We start from the raw sequence: 22,551 nt of genomic DNA on the forward strand, positions 1-22,551 counted from the left end.
GCTCGTATCGTCGTTTAATTTCTCGTTATACCGAATGCATCCCACGATACAGGTAGTTGGTACGAATAGGGGAAAAAGTTAAACGGTATAGAACAAGATTGTGACGCGATTAAAGTGCAATTGCATTTTTTAAAGAACGATTTGAACAATTCAGGTACACCGTCACTGAAAACTTATAAAATTTCTATTGAAATTTCACGATATCTGAAAATATTATACTATGGAAGTTGTTGAAGTATTCACAATGAATTAATTTTAGAAACTTTGTAATAACAATGGAAGTACCCGGGAAATGATTTTGGCTCGTATCGTCGTTTAATTTCTCGTTATACCGAATGCATCGCACGATACAGGTAGTTGGTACGAATAGGGGAAAAAGTTAATCGGTATAGAACAAGATTGTGACGCGATTAAAGTGCAATTGCATTTTTTAAAGAACGATTTGAACAATTCAGGTACACCGTCACTGAAAAGTTATAAAATTTCTATTGAAATTTCACGATATCTGAAAATATTATACTATGAAAGTGGTTGAAATATTTGCAATGAATTAATTTTTTAAAAAATGATTTGAAAAATTCTCTTTATATACACCGCCATTGAAAAGTTTTAATCCGTATTAAAATTTCACAATATCAAGTATTATATTATGGAAATCGTTGAAGTATTCGCAATGGAAAACAATCTCCTTTTATATGTTACACTGTTACCTATGTGTAGAATAAAAAAATTAGTGTAATCATTTTTACGTAATCTTAGTAACATCGTTAATAATAATTAGATATTTTTTTCGTCTACATATTCTCCGTGTGCTAGATGTATCCACTGTTACCAATTTTGACACTCTAGCGATCAATTTTGTTTATTCTTTTTTTGATTGAATACCGTTTCGTTCGTCTCATAGAATGCTCCACATATTCATTGGCGATTTTAAATATATTTTTCCAACGATTCAAATACGTTCCTCGTTATTTAAAACATAAACGACTAAATATTTTATTGGAAGTTTGCTAATGTCGAATGTATTTTCCTGAATATACGTAAAAGTAAAGTAAAATGATTTCAGTAATTTACATTGTGTAATCAAAATTTGTATAAAATTTTTAGGCGAAGGTGTTCGAAAAATATCTTGGAAAATATTGTACATTAAAGAACGTAAATAAATGGTTTGGAAAATGTTTGTTACGAGAATGGTGGAATTCTTGAGAATTTTGAACGAAGCGCGTATTTTACTAAGAAACTTGAAATATCTTGCGAAGTATTTTTCCTTAAAATACCTTTTCTCGATACTTTTATACGTGGAATAACGAAGAAAATTTATTCGTTCAAAAAAGGTAGGATTCTTTTTAAAAAGAAGTGGAATTGTATTTTGCAAGTGCATTGTTAACACTTAGGTACGAAAAAAGTGAGATTATGGAAAAATTGATCTTCTTGAACCACTCAACGTTTTCTCCTACCATTGTTTTTTATCTTCAACGAAGTAAGGGGTATAACATGCCTTGTATTCGGTCAATTTTTCCGGCTGCTGAATTTTGTAGCGTTTGGTCATGTTTTATAGTATCGTGAGAAATTATTCGTATAAAAGTTGGCCGTCTTACTGAACATCGATAAAAAATAGTGACGATTAATAAGAACATAATTTTAAGAATAGTATTTGAATCGAAACGTTACGAACACCAATATTTATGGACATTTCTTTTATATTTAAGTATAATATTTTTATCGAGAAGGGCCCAAACGAGGGTTGAAAAATTGAAACAGAATATTATTATCTAAATTACGTTTCCGTCAACCATTGCTGTTATTCTATCGTATTATTTCATAGAAAAAATTAGAAGAATAGAGAATTTTGAAGAGAAACTTAGAGTAGAGGGAGCTTCGGTCTCTTTAGCATAAATAAATGTTATTACTTATTCTATGAGAAGAAAGTTTTATAATTTACAGAATCCAATATATGCTAATTTATAATATTCAATGTCGCGATATATTTGATTTTATTTTGAATTTATTAAGGTTACGATTTAAGAAAAGATTTTTCTTACCAAAGAAAATTCTTATTTTCTTCATCATTACCTCTATTATCAATTTTTCTATAATCTCACTTTTTCCGTACCTAAGTGTTAACAATGCACTTGCAAAATACAATTCCACTTTTTCTTACGAGAAGAAAAATTTTTAGATCTAACGAGAATAAAACTTACACTAATTTCTTTCCTAATTTCTTCCAGAAGAAAAATGGAAAAAGTAAGAAGAAAACTCGAGTTTCTCTCGGTTTAAATTTTGAGCTACTCTAATGCACAGTGTATAGCTCTGCTTCTTCTTTGTGTGGATACAAGTACTCAGCCCGTCTGAATTCCAAGTGAAAGTGTCCGTCAAGGATCAGACATACCGTATTATTCAATCTCAATTGGAACTTGTTAAAAACTTTTTTATCGAGAGTAATTTATTACAATACTTGTACTATTTATAGACAAGTATCGGCGTGTAAGGGGCAAGGAATTTAAAAACGAAATAATCTATTCATAGTGATCTATTCATTCATCTCGTATTCATTCGAGCGTTACGAGGCATGCGCGAAAGCTCGCGTAATTTTCTGCGATTTAACTGTGACGGACGAGTCCAAAGTGCATAGTCCCTCGCAACGTTCGTTCCAAAAATTCTTTGACGTAGTAATAGATATTTTTACTATGTCGACGCAACTAGTATTTTGATAACAAATTCCTGGGGCAGCTTGAAATACATTTCTCGCGTTAAACCACACGACCCGGTTTCACTGCTTCCTCGATCGTCGTAAAGAATCGCGTAACATATTTCTGAACGATGAACCATTGTTCGAGGTTAGGTTAGGATTAGGTATTTCCTCGATCGTTTTAAAGAATCGCGCGATACGACGTGGAAATGCGTAGATGTATATATTTGTGAGTGATAATCAATTCTTCGAGGCTAGGTTTAAGGATCAGATACTTTGATTGTCTTAAAGAATCACTCGACACGATGTTAAATTATGTATAAATATTTTTGAACGACAATCCATTTTTTAAGGTTAGGTTTAAGGATCGGGTACTTTTTAAAGTATTACTCGAAACGATGTTGGTTGCGTGTAAATATTAGCGACAACTCATTGTTCGAGGTTATGTTCAAAGTCAGGTACTGCTTCAATCGTCTTCAAGAATCATGCAACAAACATAATGTATCGCGTGTAAATATTTCCGAATAAGAACAAAATGTTTGAGGTTAGGTTTAGAGTATGATACTTCATCGATCGTCTTAAACAATCACTCGACATTGTTCGTAGTTAAGTCCCTCGCTAGTCAATTCCCATTTCGAAACTTCGTAGGCATCCGTTGGACAGTGCATACATCTCTCTAAAATTAATCCGAAAGATAACACGCGAAACACGACAATTATTAAAAACAATGAACTCCTATTTTTCTCCTGTATATTTACAATTAATACAAAGCGATACGACAAATATCTTCCACATTTTCCAACCCATAAGCTGTAAAGAGCGTGCAGTTAAGTTTTTATGACATTTGATAAAGGATCAATAAATTGTTCGATAAAGGTTCGATAAATTGAGCTGCGATTAAGCCCTCGGGCGATTAATTAAATCCCGTAATAATCCGTAGCGCATCGAACATCGAGTTCACGACCATAAAAATATAGCGAGTGTCATTGATCACGAAATAATCGGTACGCCAAACGCGTCGCATATTTTCACAAAGTTGGAACAGAGCGGTAACTTAATTCCGATGATTATCTAAACAAGTCGTCAACGAATACACGCTCGATTTAAAAAGTCCGATTACGTATACCGGTACACAGTGTCCCTCTCTTACGTAATCCTTACAACTACGCTACACGGATCGATTCGCGTAAAGCTCTTTGCCAAGATACACCTTATCATCCATCTCTAACTCACTCGTACACACCTGTTTGCCCAAGAAGACTGAACGAACCTCGAAACAATCCGAGCGGTTGAAAACTCAAGGACACATAACCTGCTACATCGATCAATTTCCAAGCAACGAATTCCACGATACTACTCGACGGTGTAGACTTATTTCAAGATACGGATAACCTCTTCGCAAGCTGATGAAAATTTTAGAGCAAATAAATAAAGGAACAGTCGTCCCTAACCAACGCGTCGACGCGTTGGCGCGTACGTACGGTGTATCGGTGGGCGCCATTTTCTTCGTTTCGGCGCGGAATTTCAAACGCCTTTCAAGCGGACTCGCTCGCACCGGGCCTGACACCGTAAAAGGAGCATCCCCCGCCAACCAGTGAACGGAAACGCGGAATTAGACGCGTTTTTGCGTCGTCCCGATGCGCAGCTATCAATGAACGACTACGTCAGAGCCGCGTTGCCCTCGACTATAATAGTAAACGCGCACATTCCACCGCTGCGTACTCGCTGCGTCGAACGGAGGAGGACGTTGCAGTAAATTTATCTACGATGCGTCAGTATTCTCTGTTTTTCAACGGGGTCCTCGATACGTGGGACGCGTTCAAGTATCATCGGGGGTGATTCATTTCGAGGAACGCGAAGACGCGAAGACGCGGATCGTCTGGCTACACGGCTCTGTCGAGGAATGCGGCCGAGAATTCCGAGCTATAGTAATTGCAAACGAATTAAACGTTACGTTAGTTCGTTCGACGGCTGGATGTATCACCTCGACGTTGTTCGACGATAGGAAGTATTCTCCGAATGTAAATATTCTTTCGTCGTACGTTTTTGGAGGGAGTCAAGAAAGTAGAGAGAGATAACTCGGTTAACGTGAGTTCTATCGAACAATTGTGCATTACGAGAAAGTTTCTAAATTTAATTTCCAATAATTTATATTATTTGGATTTTTGCCATAGAAGCAACGTTAAGGGAGTTACGGTGCATTCGGTAGCCGGTGCCCCGAAACTTCCACTTCTGAAAAGAATTGCGCGATGTTGGGTATCGTAGAGGGAAACGAGTAATTACTAGATTAGTATACTGACGCATAGAATCAGTAGTTAATAGAAGGAACGATTCGATTCTGTTTCCGTACCTTTTACTCGTGCTGCCACGTTCCTAGTAACATGGAACTGACCTACCTTTCTCTCTACAGTAGCTGAGATTTTAAGCCAGGTTCTTTTTTATGAACCAAGTTGGTTACGATCCAAGTTGGTGCATCGCAATTACTTCAATTGTTCTCTCGTACGGTAAGAGTTAGAGAAAATTGCTTTTTATTTATGTAAATATAGATTTCACGAATTGTTTGACCGTTGCGTGTGAAACGTCGTACTCTCGATCGATACGAACGTAACTTCTTTAAACATTAACGCATTCGATCGAAATGTGTACTTTTCACTTGAATTCTCACGTTGCATCAACGATTCGTTACCTCCTGCAAAGTGCACAGAGTCCATTATACAACAAACGGGAAACATTCTTCCAAAAGAGCATTCTAATATCAAGATATTATAATATACGGCTTTCGTTACGTCCTATTATTCTTTTTTTGTTTATATATTTTGTACAAAATTGGGCTGGATTAATTAATCATCGAATAAATAAATAACTTGAAAACGTAAGGGAAGTAACTGTAATGTAAATCTAAGTTACCGACCGTAGCTAAATACTTGTCGAAGAGTTTTGGGGCATCGATCATTAAACATACGATATCTTATTTACCGTTACTTTTACAGTAATAACGTATAAAACAAAAGTTATCAGAAATTAAATTTAGAAACTTTTTTCTTCTACAAAAATTTCCGACAGAATTCTTAATAACCGAGATATCTCCCCGTCCGAGTTTCGTTCGCGGACCGATGTGACTGGGAACTGATACACTGCTCGGGCTGTAGAAATTTAATAAGTAGCAATAATAGGGAGCGGTATATTTCTATTCCACGAAATAGAACAATATTCGTCTCGCATTGGGAAGCGTAAAAGTAATTTTTGCATTCGTAGGATATTTTCAATCGAAAATAATTTCAGGTTAATTCGGCGAGTAAATGAGTCATTAAATGAAGTCACCTCGCCGCCATGACGGACCTAGCCCACATCGACTATTTTAGGTGATATTAGAGAGGATGCTCGTTTATTTCTCCTGCGAGATTGAAGCAGCGCCGATATGTCGTTCCCGCTCCAATTATTCCGGAACGGCGTTTTCTAAATTGGTTGGGTCCCGCGTGACCGCCGCATGACAGTTTAGGAAATCCTCTAGCAGACGCCTCGTTGCCAAAAAGACACCGGAACAAGTAACGGTAACTTCGTTTAACGAGGGGATCGCGTTGCCGTGTTCTGATCATCCTAAATTAACTTCCGACCAGGAACGGTTTGTCACTGACAAAGTGGCGATATACGAGCTGGATTGGACCGGTGAACGCGTATTAAGGTACGCATAAATCAAGGGACGAGCGTTCCACCGATTTCGCCTCGAGTACTATGGAATCTCGATCCATCGATTCATGGAAGAACGTTGGAGTTCGTTGATCCTCGAGAAACACGTTCACGGAGAGAATTTTCACGTTAACGCCCCGAAGCAAAAGGTGCATCTTTGGAAATTAAAAAAAAAAAAAAAAAAATAATAATTAAACCGTTTCAAAATTCATACATCCACGTTCCCTCGCGATTAATAAGATCGTAAAGTTTATTTATCCTCGATCTAAAATTTTCAATTTCTATCCAGGTATTTCAGTGCATTCGAGACACTGTATTGCTCGAATTGCACCATGCACCGAAATGATATTTTTATTTTTCGTAACTTATCGTACGACACGACCCATCGTTTAATTATTTATATATAGGATGTTTCTTTTTTTTTTATCATAGAGGGAGATTGTTTAAACGTGTATCTCGTTTGCGACACGTTCGCCCAAGGTAAGAATTGTGCACGAGGTATTTACGCTCGTGACGATAAAAACATTTTCATTTTTTTATCGAACGAATTCGTTCGGTATCAATCGCTCTCTCGAGAGCTGTTGCGTTCTCAAAATGTTAAATTTAGTTCATTTAACATTCGTCGCGCGAAGGATAAGTCAGGTTTCCTGTAATAGTTGAAACGGGTCGTAATTATGGCCATGTGCAACGGTTGGAATTTTATCGAAATATGTCGGTATTTAAAATTAGCCGGGAATGCGAGCGAAGGTTCCCTTGTATCGGTTCGAACGAAGATCGTGTGCGCTTGCGTATTTTCTTTTTTCGCGGGTTTCCTCGAAACTCGATATTTCACGACCGAGGAAATAATATCTAACCTAATCCGTATTGGAAACATAAGAAAAATAAACATTTCTAATTTCGAAGTTTGCATTTCCATTCGTAAGCATTGTACATTTTTGCGTTACTTTATTCGCGATCAATGAGATGTAAATACACAATGCGGTGTAATTCGAGGTGCATGCACGATAGATGATTACTCGTTCGCGAACTAGTCACAACCGTGGAATAGATTTTTTTATACGAAGCTGCCTTTCGATGAAAATTTATTGGAAAATCACACGCGTACTGTAGCGTTTGTGTCATTTTCTGGATAAATATTTCTAACACCGAATAAAAGACGAGCAACATCTTATTAGTAATTTGTGGTCCGAAAATTCTAATCTGAATTAAAAAATGTTACGTAGTGTCTATTTAGTAAATGTAGAGAAGTAATCGCTGTTTGGTGTTTTCATATATTGTCCATTGTTCGAATAAAAATTTAACCATCTCTGGTCTGAGTTTGCTGTTGTTTTACTTATACATCAAACTTATATTACAAATTACAACAAATTATATTATTCGAAACATACACCCCTTGTATGATAATGAAAAGCAGTAAATTATGTTTCTCGGGTAGTTTGTCAATAAAGTTACTAAAACTTAAAGATTCATTTTGAGTCAGATTCAATTGAGTAATTTTATCCCGTACTGTGTCTGAGTAGATGATTAAACCATGCTGAACAAATAGGACCTACCATAACTCGAACCAGAATTTTCTCGTACATATATGGTATACGAGGATTAACCAAAATTTCCCATTGTTTCCAGAGAGTAAATAATTTTAAATATAGAGGTAGATATCGAAGAATATTACGCATTAAATTTCGGTGGAATTTATAAAATAGATAAACGAAGGGAAAAAAAAATGTAAAAAATGGTACCTTGAACGGAGTGAATTTGATGTGTGTAATTATACGTACGAAGTAATAAATATATGTATAGGTTCGAGAGATATTGAATGACAAAATGGCAGCTAAGATATAAAGCTATCAGCGATTAGCGATAGGAAAATATTCATACAGATATCATAGGTATGTTGTATAATACTTTACAAAAATTGTTCCTATCGTTTTATTAACACTTTGTTGACTCTTCGCTGTGAATACAAACAGCCATATAACAGAGTAAATACTTAATTTACTTTGCTTCGAATACAGTATTGATTCTTAATTGCTTGTATGATTTTGGAGCACGGAATTACTCTTGGAATCAAATATATGACTACTTGCATCAATATCGAATATATTCCTTATTATTTATATCGATATTGTACGTATGGTAATTAAATCTTATGCCAGTGTACTATATACACGATGAGTTATTTAATTGTATCGCGTGAATTTACTTGTAAACTATATGTTGTACAAAAGAATGTCCTAAATAAAAATCATTCGATATTGAGCGAAATGTAGAATACGATAGTATTCACTTTTTCGTTTTTCATGTGAATCGTAATGTGTAATGTTTAACCATGCGAGTGGAAAAAGTACCGAATGTCGAGTAATCATTTATTAAGATACATGGGATAAAAAAGTAATAATTCCCAAGCTATTCTTCGATGAAAAATGATAGAACTTTTGTGCACGAGAAATTCTTACAAGCTTATCTTCTTGGTACACAATTTCTGTGTTTATCTCGATTAAAAAGCAAAACAACAAAGTCAATAATTACCAAATCGATACCAAACAATTTTCGTTTGAAACATTTTTTAATACAACAAATAATTCACAAGTAATTTCAACCGATACTGTGTTAAATAACTCACCCTGTTTAATACATTACCGCAGTTAATTAAAGGTTAAATAGATGTATGCAAATTTGTTTGACGTCACAGTATGCGAATTTTTAAAAGTATAACGCGTTCGTAGCAGAGATGGAAACAATTATGGAACTTTTTCAATTGGTTTCGTTGAGACAGTTAAAGCGGAACTTATTAAAAGTTCTCACATTATAAATTCCAACAAGAACGGACAAATAAAAGTTCTAGTTCGAATAAAATTTGTAAGAAATAAGTATAAAAGTACTTATGCGACCAACTATTTTCATCGTCGATAGCAAAATAATTCCCAGTTGTTTGAAAATTGATTCTTCTTATTTCCAATAGGATCACTTTTGGCAAGAAACTATCAGTTTCTTATTATTTCATATATCTCGTTCGAAATAACGAAAGAATATCTGTATAATTCAATTTTCTTTCGTTAAAGAAAACTATTACCTACGGTGTACTATAAATTTGGAATTTTATTTTCTCGGCAAAACTGTTCTTTAATAAAACTTCCCAAGTAACGATTCCCATAGAACTTGTAAACACAAGGGCTCTAAAATATTTATTCCACGAGAACGGTTTTCGAAACACATTTCGAAGCAAAAGTTTCTCCCTGTAAAAGTACTCTCGATATTTTTCCAAACGAAAAGTTTGGTCCAAGTCGGTGGAGAACGATCAGAAAGTAAAACTCAACTATTTTTATACGAATCCCCGCTATCGATATCGATAAACGTAAAGTACGATCGATGAAACTGCATCACGGGTGAGGGTTGAAAAAAAGATTCGTTAACGAGAAAGTGACAACAACGTGTTTCGTATCTTCGAATGTAAACAGAAGTAAACACGTACTGCATAGAAGCGTTCAGCGGGAAGTGGATTCGTCGAGATTGGTGAATGAAATTCGTCAGTGGCGAAGACTCGATGAGGACACGGAATCGAAGATTCATCACTTCCGGTCCACGGAACCCGTTGCTGGCAACCAATCAAAAGCTGTGAATTTCGCGCGGAATTGGCTCGTGAAAACGGCAAATATTTCGGCCGGTGGCGAGCCTGCCCTCCGGAAATTCTTGGTGGGAGCTTTTTGACGTCGTTACACCGTCTTATAAAAAGACGCGCGGCGTCGCGACGCCGTATTCACTGACGGGACTCGACGAGATATTCTCGAAACGGTTGATAACGCGATAAGCGCGATTCTCCGACGCGTTTCGACGATTTTTCTCGCGATTCCTTCGTACCGTACAGTATTAATAGCATAGTTTCTCACTATCGTCGTCGCTTTTACTTCTTTTTTGTAAACGATACACAGTGAAAGAATGTCATCGACCATGCTCGTGAGTATTTCTGAACACCGTACCATGATTCGCTTAGCGTCTTCTTTTCCTACAAAGAAAGCATGCTTGACAATGAACTTGACTGGTTCGTCTGGTTAACATATTCTTACGCCACGTAACTATACATCGACGCATGTTGATGTTGGATCTCTTGAGCGATTGAATCGCTAGATCGGTTGGGATTTTTAGTTTTTTCATCGCGCGCTCTCTAATCATACCGAAACAAACTTTAACAACTTTGTACGATCGATATCATCCGGGATACTTGTCGCGTTTTCAATTTTTTCTTTCTTTTTTTGTATTTTATTCTAGCGCGAAAAGGAGCTTCAGAATTATTTCTTGTAATACTTGTAGAATTTTAAAGACTCGCCGGATAAATTACAGAAGTGGGGGAATGTTTATGGTATTTTAAAGATATAACGGATGAATTGTAGAACCAGTGGAATATTTGTACAATTTTAAAGATTCAGAGAACTAATTGCAACACCAGCGGTTTTATTAGTAAAATCTCACTTGTTTTACGATTTGTTAAATTTACTGGTAGGGAAATATAATTTAATTATGAACGTTCCATTAAAAATTTTATGAACACCACAGCAAGAAAATCGAGTCATTGCGTATAACGAACTGCTTAGCTTGATGAAGTATTATTTAACATGTAACACCGAAATGTTGGAATTCGAGGTGATGGGACAAATGACACAGTGATACGAATACTGAACCACCCTTACAGTTTACTATATCGAACCTACCTTTGGAATATTCATACTGTCTGAGAAACAAGTGATCCAAAGTTGCAATTATCTCTACACCTTTCGACGATGAAAACAGACTTTACGATCGTGGAATATTTCTTTTTCGACTTATAAACAATTTTGATCGGTGATAGTGAATGTTTTACAAGAGTTCGTAAAAAATTCGCAAAGATTCGTTTTTCATACAGATATCGTCGTTACCCTCGCTTCGCACAATCTCAAGCTGATTCATTCAATTGCAACAGGTCTCGTTATAGTTTAACAAAGAAACCGATATCATTATTTGCATTTCTAATCCACTCGGTATATATATGATCGACGTAGAATTTTTGGACGTAAACCAGCTTGTATTTGTCCGTACAAGCCATTTTGTGTCGAGCAGAATTAAAATGAATGATTTTGTAATTTAACAATTTGTACAATGCTTATTAGAGTAAACGACTACTTTACGGAACGAGAGAAAAAGCTTTCCACTATAAATCTGGTCATATAGACAAGTGTCTAGTTTTTATTTAGAAAACACAAATAATGCATGAATAATGCACGAATAATGCATGAATAATGCAGTTAAGAATCATAAGAGTGAGACGAAAATAAAAGTAAAAAAAATGCGAGGAAAATATTAAGAATGCATACCTGTCAAATAATGTTACTAATAGGAAAAAAAACACCACATTTGAATCAATTTCGACAGATATTTTTATACATTATACAGCGTATAGACGATTCAAATACGTATGTGACAATTTCTTTTTGCATTAACGACGTTATTCGTAAGGTATGCGTTCATAAAATTTTGGTCGTATTGGACACTTTCGGGACACCGTGTATGCATCAAAGTACGATAACAGGTCCACGTGTTCGAACAATGAATCAAATATCAGGAATGTTAACAATACCACGCGCTCGAACGTGGAATTTTCGTTGCATGTGTCTATAGTTCAAGAAGTAGAAATAACTTTCGAAATACCGATCACCTGATTCGAATAGTTAAATTTTCGTCCGGATAAGCACTTTGTATGTGTGCTTATTGGTTGCGCGCTAATTGATTATTCTACGGTTCTTGAAAAATTGGAGAAGCCACATTTTCACAGTTCTCACGAAGCTGTCGGTGTAACTTTGAGCGTGTTGGGCACTAATTACATATTCCACGGTTCTTGAAAAATTGGAAAGGCTACATTTTCACAGTTTTCGCGAAATTGTCGGGAAGGAATGTTTCTACGTAACTTTGATCATCCCTCGAAAGGAGGTTCTCTAACATGGATCACGCGTCGTTCGTATGAACGTGATGGCAGTGACGGCGGTGAAAATTTGTCAGTATGCCATCTACTTGTCTTTTATGGTCAGGACCGGTTAAATGGTCCAGGCTGGCTTTCCTCCAACATTCCGTGCTGATTAGGTGCACCGTGACACTGACGTGAAAATCGTATCTCGAAGAAGAAGACTGGCCAGTCGAATTGCTGAAAAGTAAAGACTTTTTTGGGAATTAATTCCAAGGAAATAAACGCGAGTCGAGAACTTTCCCTTTGGATAATGATTACTTGTATCTCGAAGAGTATAATAATTTTTCTTCAGTTCCGTTCTCGGTATATTCAAAATTACACCGTACACGCTTGATCGAAGGACCATTTTTAGAAAGTTCCATTGATTTGAAACCGAGTTCTAACGATTACGAGGTTTTCTCGAGGTTGATTAATTCGATAAACTTTCTAACCAAATTCGTGGAAAAGAAATTAGAGACAATCGGAGAAAATTATGTCGTTTTTCATTGAAAAAAGGGACAATTTCATTGTTTTTCTCGGAAAGTAAAGTTTCCAGAAAGCTTCTTGAGATTCAGTTGAGATTCAATTATACTCACTTACACAAATAAAGAAAAATACATTTAAACTTTTCAAGTCGTCGTTCGTCTTTCTACATTACTGCTTCGGCTGCCAAATGGTCAATTTTCCGCATTTCGACACAGACGATACTTTACTTAGGAAAGATGACACTTTCAAAAAGTGTTTTAATCTTCGAACCAGAATATTCGAAAAGTTGATTCGGACCGGTGAAACTTGGATCATTTATTAAAATGATGTAGGAACGTCATTACCTAATTCTTTCGACAAATGTATTAAAGAGAATATTATTTTCGTGCCGTTTATGCAGTTACGTGCAGTGAATGCACGTTTGAAGCAAACTTTTCGACCAGACTGTCAGGTTTGAGGATTAGAAGCCTTACCGTTAACCCTGACAATGCGATACCAGTATTTCCTTGGCTATTGAACGTTTCTTTCGCACACGAGTACTACTTCGTTTCTTTTTTGCAACGTAAAAAATTATTTTCAATTACCTGAAAGTGTCGTCGATACAACGCGTTAGTTATTCGACTCGTTTATTTTTCTTCTCTCGAGAAGTGGTGAACGATCGAATCTTCTTCGATCGAGTGCGCGTTTTTGCGATCTTAGAAATATGTGAATTTTATCGTTTACTTTCGAAAGCATTGTTCAATTTGTTTTTTTAAATTTGGCTTACACCGTACATGTGATTTCTTACGATTCGTATCTGATATGGGTTCTCGTTATCTCATATGAATGATTATAATTGCGGATAATTATATTTTTTAAATAAAATTTCTTATGTATTGCATGCTTTTTATCGTCAATCTTCTCCGTTCGCGTGAAAGGAACAATTGGAATCCTCCATCGCTGAGGGATGACAGTTGTCGAGTGAACTGAAGAAATTATATCAATTTGGAAATAATATTTAAATATATTTCATAGATATAATAATAAGGTAACAATCACGATGCGTTCTTTTGTGTTCTAGGAATCTCTTAGCGACAAAGTGGCGATGTTCGACCAATACGCGAACAAGCACAAAGACAAGCAAAATAAAAATCCGTTCACGTCCGGATTGAACCTCGAGAAGCGGAAATTCTCGAAGGATGAGTACGGCAGGTAAATATTCTCGAAAGATTTCATTAAATTGAGAGTCGAATTAAGATGGAGACTAAAATATTGGTAAAAGCATCTTGTTAATATCAAATAGCGAAAAATACAATTCTCAATATTTATTCACGATTATAGAGGTTACTTCTACGTCGGATCGTTGATGTTACGTTAAACTTTCTATTCGTTTCATATTTTTCTGTACAATTAGTTTTCCGAAGAATTCATTGTATATTTTATACACATACCCTATACAACCATCAATAATCATTTAAAGCAACAATACTCGGCACTATTCGCGCGAAACAGTGGATCGATTGGTAATGGACCATAAATGACCCTTTACCAAATACATACGCAAAACGTCATCGTACGAAGGATTAAAATAACAAAGAGATCAACTTGTTAACTGCTGTGCACTCGAATTTAAAAAAAAACATCGGTCATATAAACATTTTGATTTTTGTGGACAATTCTATCTGATTTTTTACTTTCTTTTTTCACTTTCATTTAATTTTTCTACGTATTTATGAGTATTATTGCTGGAAAATAAATCGTGAGATCGATTCAACGATAAAAGCTATTACGACCATTATCGATTTGAACGAAAAGATTCGTATCACGAGCATTTTCTATTCGAGAGAAGAAAATGGAACGAAACGAGTCGATGACGTGTTAATCGAGCACTCGTTGATTCTAGACCGGAAGCTGGTTCTCTGACGGACATTCGCGGTCGTAAAGCCACCGCGCATATTCTTAAAGAAGTTCTCGAACTATGCGAGATTATCTACCAAGAGGGCACTCCGTGTCGGGACCAACCTGAGATCATTGCAATCACTTTCGGTGATCTTTTCAACATTTACACACATATCAGCGACAAATGCGTGGGCCTCTTGCTGAGGGCCAGAAAACAGAAGCTGGTCGACTTCGAAGGCGAATGCCTTTTCCAGGTGAACATTCCGTTTCGTTTTATCGGATAATTTATTCTCGAATATGAGAAGAGTTTACGAATGGTCCGAATGATTTATTCGGTTACATGGTAATTATTCAGTCGGTGACAAAATGAAAAATTCTCAACTCGAAACTTACGTTCCTTCCATCATACGCAAGATACTCTACAAAGTATACTAGGTTGTTCGATAAGTTTTGTCCTTTTTTCCATTGTAAAACAAATACTATGACACTTCAACTTTGAACAACTGTAAATATACGAACGAGTCGACGGATTTACACGAAACTTCACACACGTTTATCAAACAGTAGTACCATCTTTCGAAAAATAAAACGACGAACCTAATGGCTCCATTTCTTATCGAACGACGTGAAAACTTATTGAGCAAACTATTGTACTTTGTCAGTGGATTTGAGAAAATTCTAGGTTCTTTTGAACAGAGTACAATTAGCAAAGTCGATACTTTAATATTTGAGAAAAAGAAGAGACGTAAGATGTGATCAATTGTTATTCATCCACTATAAATATACAAGCTAGCTTAAGATACATTGTTCTTGGAATTATTCATTAATTCCAGAACAAACACATCGTATACTCGAAACGATCTCTGAAATCCACCGATAGGTTATTTTTATAAATTTATTTTGTACTTTGCTGTAATTAAATTTTTTTACTTCTTTGTAATTAATTTTATAACACAGATCTGCATCCGGAGAACGGTCTCCGAAAGTATTTCAAATTCCATGCAGATTATTTAAACAACGAACATTTTCTTTCTTTACAAGTGTACAATTTGAGAACTTTGTAAAATTTTACGCGCTCATTGTCGTCGTTTGTATTTTACTCGTAAAATTGTCCAATTTTTGTAAATTCATTGTCCGTTCGTGTCTTGCAGAGGCGAGATGACGACGTGCCGATATATCTGGTGAAACCCATCAATGAAATCCGGCAGACATTCAATCAACGACTGAAGGAGATGGCGAAGGAAACACCAATAAGTTAACAATCACTTCCAGCTATGTTTTCTTCCATTTTTCGAACGATCGTTGACGCGTTGCATCGTCTTTGTTATCCTGTATTTATTTACATTACGACCGTAGAAATAACGCGAACAACCATTACGTATAGTTTGTAATTACTGTTTGAGCCCGAGAATGCATACGTGAAACGAGTGGGTGCGAATTGGTGAATATACTAATCTAGATCGATGTAAGAAAAGGAACGCGTGAAATGTGATATTCTATAGGACGTTAGAAATAAAAAAATTTTTATAAAATTCCTCGTAATTTCTCTGTGGAGTGTTGCTGCGTCTCGATTTAATCGCGATATAGTTATTGCCTGATCGGACATAGTGTTCTTATCGGAGAAAGAATAAATGGAAACGCGCGTCGTAAATCTTCTCAAGTCCTATAGCAGTCGCGTCGTAACTAATTATTGTAAAGTCGTAATAATATATTTTTTTAGAGATAAAGAAGAGTATACTTACCGTTAATCGCGATATTCGCAATTATGATTAAAAATTTATCTTATCCAGTTTTCTGGTTCGATTCGCTGATATTTATCGCGTGCACTGTTAAGTAGCATTCCAAACTGTCTATTTCACCTAAACAGATTTAAGTATACGCGTTTAACAAGATCGAACGATTATTTTGTATTTCGTATCAGCGACTACTTTGGTTCAATAACGTTTTAAAAATACACGACGAAATAAAATTTCTAACGGTATCTTCGGTTCGAACGTTCAAAGTTTCGATTCACATTCGCGAGAAATTCGCGAGGCTGTAATATCTCCCGACAGTATACACCAAGATGGCCGCCAGTTTTCCGAACAGCTGATCGAAGCGTTAATCTTACGAAGGAACAACGCGCACGGAAGGTATAGGAACGGTGGAACACCGGTTGCTTCTCTATTATCCGTACTGGGACGTAAAATTAGCCTCAAACGCAAATATACTCTTATCTCTTTTATTAAATAGTTTATCGGGGCAATTGGTTCGGTCGTTCGGCGTTCCACCGTCTTGGAGAGCGGAATATCAGTACAGGTCGTGGTTCCATCACTTCCAAACCTTTATTCGTACAGAGCTGTTGACGTACAACATTAAAAATAACGCAAGGTTTGTCGCCGTTTCAGAAGAAAATAATGAAATTCGTTCCTCGTTATTTAACTCCGATATGGACGATTCGAGCGAGAACGATTTGAGCGTCCGCGCAGCCGTTAATTTTCCATACAAGAACGAATAAAAACTACACTCCACGATACAATTAACATGCACTGCAAATATTCGAACTTTTTTTTGTTTTCGTTTAAAGAGAAGTGGGTGACAGGTATCGAGTAAAATGGCGTCATACCTCACCGCGGCACGAGTATACAAAAAATAGGGAACGCCTCGTGCCTCCTCCGTTTTCTCCCCGGTGAGAGGATTTTGTCGTTGGATCGCGGTGGTTCGACCGTGACGGTGTACTTAACTTACTGTGTAAGCGAGAAATCGACAGGAAAATCGCGCACGATCGGCGATCTCGTCTCGGTGAGACGATCGTTGCGCGCGGAATAATATCCCCTTTGACGATGCTGCCGGGTTCGTAAACGCTAAAACGTAAGGCTCTAGTTTCTAGTTACAAGACGAAATGATCTTACTTCGGCGAAAATGGTAAGAGGTGACGACGATAAAAAGACACAGATAGAAAGAGAGAAAGAGTGCGGAGAAAGAAAGAGAGATAGAGAGCAAAGAGAGAAAGAGAGAGAGAGAGAAAGAAAGAGAGAGAGAGAAAGAGAGACAGGGCGCGCGAATAATTTGAGAACGGAAAATCAATTGGAAAAGTAATCCGTTGGGCTATAACCGTCGATGGACTCGATGGGATCATCGGCTACTTTCAGCTTTCTTCGAACGGTGCGACTTCAGGACACTTACTCCGCGTACGTTTCCCAATGTTTCCAAACACTCGGTTCCGATAATCGAGAAGATGGCAACTCGTGAGACGGTAATCGATGATCGGTCGTCTCGTGGATCTCGTGGAGCGTCGCTGTCGTGGAAAAGAGCTCCTCGATGAAAACGCGAGGACACAATGAACGAAGAAAGTAAGTGGACAGAGTAGTCCCGGTCGTCTTCCGATCGGTTTCGAGGCAATCGTCAGCGTCGTATCTCTCCCTAAGTAACAATCAGAATCGTCCCGAGATGGCTAATTCCGTCTCTGCGTTGCTACGAGAGATCGATCGGCGATCGAAGGGTGAAACGAAAGAAGGAAAGAAGAAACAAAAAAAAGAAGGAAAAAGGAAAAAAAAATAAATTAATTAAAAACCGCAACCCGGTGTCGTTCGGCCGATTCGAATCCTTCTCGCTCGAGGCCCGGGTCCCGAAATGGCCGCGGATTCTTCGCGGGAAAAAATATACGTATGTATATATATATATTTAATGTCTCTTAATATATATATATATATATATATATAATATAATAATAATTTTTTTTTCTCTTTAAACATCGCGCGTGTAACGTATTTATGTACAATGGTTAAATTCTCGCGAGCTTCATCGACATCGTCGTTTCTCCAATGGCGTAAGTTTCGCGTTGAGGGCGGGCGAGGGCGCTCGCTGGAGGCTCCCGCGATCATCCTGGGGAATCCCCTTGGAATCAGTTTCTCCGTCGCGATATCGTGCGCGCCTGCACAGAAGCCCCCGTTGGAAGTTACCGATCGAAATACGGTACGGTTGTTATTCGTCCTAAAGTGTACCGCCCGAAAAATTAACCAAGAGAGTGAACCACCGTTCCACGGTTTACCCGGTATACGGTTTCGTTGGTCCTGGATAGTCGTCGACTCGCCGAGAGGGGCTTTCGTTTTACGTTCTCCGCGAGTTCGTGACGTCTTGGTCGTTGGATGGACAAAAATCCTGTGACGATTTTCGTTGCAACGACAAGGATGAACAGAAAATCAGAACCGATATCGCGACGATGGCTCATCCTCGCGGGATGTTACAAGGTTTTCGCGAGAAGTCTTCGCTGCTGGAACGGAGGAACTACACCTTTGACGAATCTGGCCCAGCTTGGGTATCTCCGACAAATGGAAAGAAAATACAGGGTATTCCTTCGTAGAAGGTTGATTATCAAAGACACCGTTAATCTCGTTAGAGAGAAGACACGATTAGAAGATAAATCAGAACTGAGGAAGAAACAGAAGAAAGGCAAACGAAAGGGTGCAGAGAGCTCGTCCGAGACGACGAAAATAAAAAGAAACAGATTCGGTGTTTGGCAGCGAACGAAGGTCTTTCATTGATTATTCTCTCATTAATCGATGAACAGAGAGAAGGATTCTGCGGACTGGTTCGACCCGGTGGGAGGTCGAGGAAGAGAGAAAAAAATGAAGAAACGAAAGAGGTCGTTGCGTTAGAAGAGTTTTCCAGGCGTCTGGTTAACGGGTGGTCCTAAAGTAGCGACTACGTATCGCGGATCGCGTATCGATCTCGGCTCTCTCGACTCCGATGCCTTATCCTCGTGTCGACAACACGACTCACGTCCATGGAACAAAATGGAAGTTCTCGTAAACGGTGCGCTCGGGCTTATCAAACAAAAGTAGCGTTGGAGGGGGGCGGTGCGGTGTGTGATCAGCGGTCAGAGAGGGGGGGAGATCGTGGACGATCCCCCCTTTTCGCATCGACGTCGACCAACACGTTCGCCGACCGCGCGAGATCGTTCTCGCAATTGTCCGACGCGGTGCGTTCGCGCGAGTTTGTCCGTGATTGATCTTTGTTTCTGTTCTCGAAGCTGAGCTTGCGTATTCTAACATATATTACAAAGCGTTCTCTGCGGAAGAACGGTTGCCAACCGGACACAGTGACAGGGAACAAGCCTAGTTCCACTTGTTGACGACCGTTTCTCGTTTACTGCAACATAATACAGACACAGCCATTAGTGCGATCGTTCGGTGCTCCCTGGATTCGAGCCGTTTCCCTACGAGGGTACGTGTTCTCGCTGGCTACCCCCCCTCTCTCCTCTCCTCCCACGCCCCCTCGAAAAACTCCCTTTGAAATTGTCGCGGTAACTGGGCGCTCCCCCTTCCGCGGGATCGGTCGTCCTCGCGAGACGAAAGTTAACGCTCGCTACCGCCGCGGATGACGAATCCCCCCTCCTCCTCTCCCCGTACCCCTCCACTCTTTCTCAAAATTCTCCTGAACCACCCTTTCAAGGCGCGCGTCGGTCGGTGTACGATGAAAAAAGACGCGTCCCGGTATATATATATATATATATATTTTTTTTTGTTTTTGATTTGTTTTCGTTTTCACTAATTCGGTATTCGTGTGTCTGTTCCGATGAGTGTACGTGTGAACGTGTACGTGTGCGTGTGTGTGCGTTGATAGCGTTTTGTAACTTTTTCTGTCGTTCGATCCCATCGATCAGCTTGCGGGTTGTTGCGGGTGGGTGTTAAGTGCCTTTGACGATTTCTCGTGTCCGGACAGGTGTCGATTCATCCTACGCGTCTCGATCTTTATTTCGGCGGCGTCACTGGCGGTGCAACTGAAAGCATATCACGTAATCTGGGTTAGTCAGTTGTGGAGGCATGGCCGAGGACGAGCCCTGGCCGTTCCGAAACATCGAAACGCGCGCGTCCGTCGAATTGTCGGCGTTGTGGAGCTCCGTAGCTGTGACGCGAATATTGCAGCGTCTGCTAGAGTGGTGCGATATCGTGTTATCCGGTATATCGTCCAACAATAACTAAAAGATATGCCTGTCGACGCAACCGGTGAATACGGTCGGTCTTCGACGAGCTGGTTTTATTTACGTTTCCATTCGTCCTTGGAGTAAACGTTGTTGTACAATGAATAGAAAATTAAGATTGTAATTTTGAACGAGAGAAAGTAAATATTTGCAATATAATTCGATCGGTACTCGAAAAACGAAAATAAGTAGTTTGCGAGATTGTACTTATCGTTTTTGTTCTATTTAACGTTATATTAATAGGTAAGAAAAGAAACGGTGAGAAATAATAGACGAACTTAACGGATAATAATGATTACGTAAATACGAGATCAAAATTCTGTACAATTTATACTCGATGTTTTATACCGTTATACCGGTATTTTATGCCCATTTTTCGGTCATTATTAAATTTATTAATATCATTCCTAATTTGATATTACTGTTTTTACTTCCACTATTTCGCTCGGATGATTGCGATTGTAATCTCTGTTTTGTATTTACGTTTACTCCGACAGAGATTGAAAAATTAAATAGAAATAACTCGCTTAAGATCGACAATTAATCATAATTTATTAATCCGAACGAAAGTTCGACTGTTGCGAATAGAATATACGCGTTATTTAATCGGAATACTCGAAAGTAACTTTTATTATCGACGCATCACGTGAGATGCTTTTCGCGCGTAATTTGCTTTCAGTGTTTGCGTATTTACGATGTAATTCGTGGTGCAAACAAAATGGAGAGTATTCTTCGCTCGAAATTAAGCGAAAACCGAGTATATTTTTTCTATATCGAGTTTAAAAATATATTGGTCACCCGTATAGTCGACCGAGGTTGCTTCTAGGCTTCGATAAAGTGCACGTTGATTAACAAATTAATTTATTTCCGCTAGATAACTGCACGTGACGTTGGTTCGACCATTGGAGCAACTTATGGCTGCAAACCAATATGGCCGACAATTTGGAAGAACTTTTTTACCAATAAGGAGTCTCTACATCTGAGATCTTGAAGATATTTCGTTCTAACGGAGACATTTTAAAAATGATTACGATTTGTAACAAAAGAATATTTGAATTTAAATTTTACCTGTATACCTGCTTCGTACGCGGAAAAACTTTAGGTTTTGAATCCTTGTGATTTCAAATCTTTTCGAATAATTCAATGTCGTGTGATTTAATTTAACACGCTAACTTTTGTAGTATTGCTAAGGAGAGTAATGATATTTAAATATTTACAAGTGTCTTGTAAGCGCTTTAGAGTCAACATAACAAGTATTAAATCTCTGTTTAAAAATATACCATTAAATTAAAATGTATTAAATTTTGGAGATTTTTCTCTTGAAAATCTTAATTGTTTGTAGAAAGTGTCCGTTAGAGCGGATTGTTCTTCAAAATGCCATCATCGCTCAGCGTAGGACCCCCTTGTGAATCATCAAGAATTATTTTGACAATAATTCTTTCACCAATTACTATTCTGTCTATTTGATCGAAAGTGATTTTCTTGTTAACGCACATAAAATTATGCAAACTCGATCTTGCATATAAAATACTGTTATCACTTTGGTATTTAACAATGGAAGAAAATTCTTAAACAAAGTTCAGAAAGAATTACTTGCACAAACATGACACAATAGTAATTTTCATGGAGGAGAAATATACTCGTAGAATCAAATATTTTGTCACGAAGACTCATTTTTACATCGTTTCGCGAATTACGTCACTCGCTTCATAATAATATGTTAATTTTTTTTATATTGCAGAATATTTAACAACTGCACAAATTAACAAATTAAAGTTACAGAAGCTTATTTCAAACGACGAATGAACTTTCTCCACAAAGGTGCATTCATTGATCTATGAAGTAATCTTTGAAATTGCCTCCTTCGAGCAATACTGC

At 37.7% G+C, this 22,551-nt stretch overlaps 2 protein-coding genes and 1 long non-coding RNA gene across 9 annotated transcripts in view; 1 reads left to right on the top strand and 2 right to left on the bottom strand.

The window, feature by feature from the left end:
* LOC143144232 (actin-binding Rho-activating protein) overlaps window positions 1–16,243 on the top strand; it is a 33,668-nt gene extending 17,425 nt beyond the window's left edge. Inside the window, exons 1-4 of one of the 2 annotated variants that reach the window (XM_076306454.1) lie at window positions 10,135–10,330; window positions 13,894–14,024; window positions 14,716–14,965; window positions 15,863–16,243. In XM_076306454.1, coding sequence (XP_076162569.1) covers window positions 10,313–10,330; window positions 13,894–14,024; window positions 14,716–14,965; window positions 15,863–15,970 — 507 coding nt within the window. In that variant the 5' untranslated portion in view covers window positions 10,135–10,312 and the 3' untranslated portion in view covers window positions 15,971–16,243. Of the gene's footprint in view, window positions 1–10,134; window positions 10,331–13,893; window positions 14,025–14,715; window positions 14,966–15,862 lie in introns of those variants that run through there. The other variant, XM_076306453.1, reaches the window with a different exon arrangement.
* LOC143144762 (uncharacterized) lies at window positions 309–4,160 on the bottom strand. Its single transcript, XR_012991509.1, has 3 exons — window positions 3,933–4,160; window positions 3,448–3,499; window positions 309–3,365 (listed from the first exon to the last, which is right to left on the bottom strand). It is a non-coding gene; the product is annotated as an uncharacterized LOC143144762 (long non-coding RNA).
* A 772-nt stretch (window positions 16,244–17,015) lies between the features above and the next one.
* Serca (ATPase sarcoplasmic/endoplasmic reticulum Ca2+ transporting SERCA) overlaps window positions 17,016–22,551 on the bottom strand; it is an 82,649-nt gene continuing 77,113 nt past the window's right edge. For all 6 annotated transcript variants that reach the window (XR_012991365.1, XR_012991368.1, XR_012991366.1 and 3 more), the window contains exon 14: window positions 17,016–20,472. Coding sequence is in view for 1 of the 6 variants with exons in the window: in XM_076306452.1 (XP_076162567.1) it covers window positions 20,444–20,472 (29 nt within the window). In the remaining 5 variants the exon portion in view is untranslated. The remainder of the gene's footprint in view (window positions 20,473–22,551) is intronic.

This window comes from Ptiloglossa arizonensis, chromosome 3 (genome assembly GCF_051014685.1).
Source record: "Ptiloglossa arizonensis isolate GNS036 chromosome 3, iyPtiAriz1_principal, whole genome shotgun sequence".
Taxonomy (NCBI): domain Eukaryota; kingdom Metazoa; phylum Arthropoda; class Insecta; order Hymenoptera; family Colletidae; genus Ptiloglossa; species Ptiloglossa arizonensis.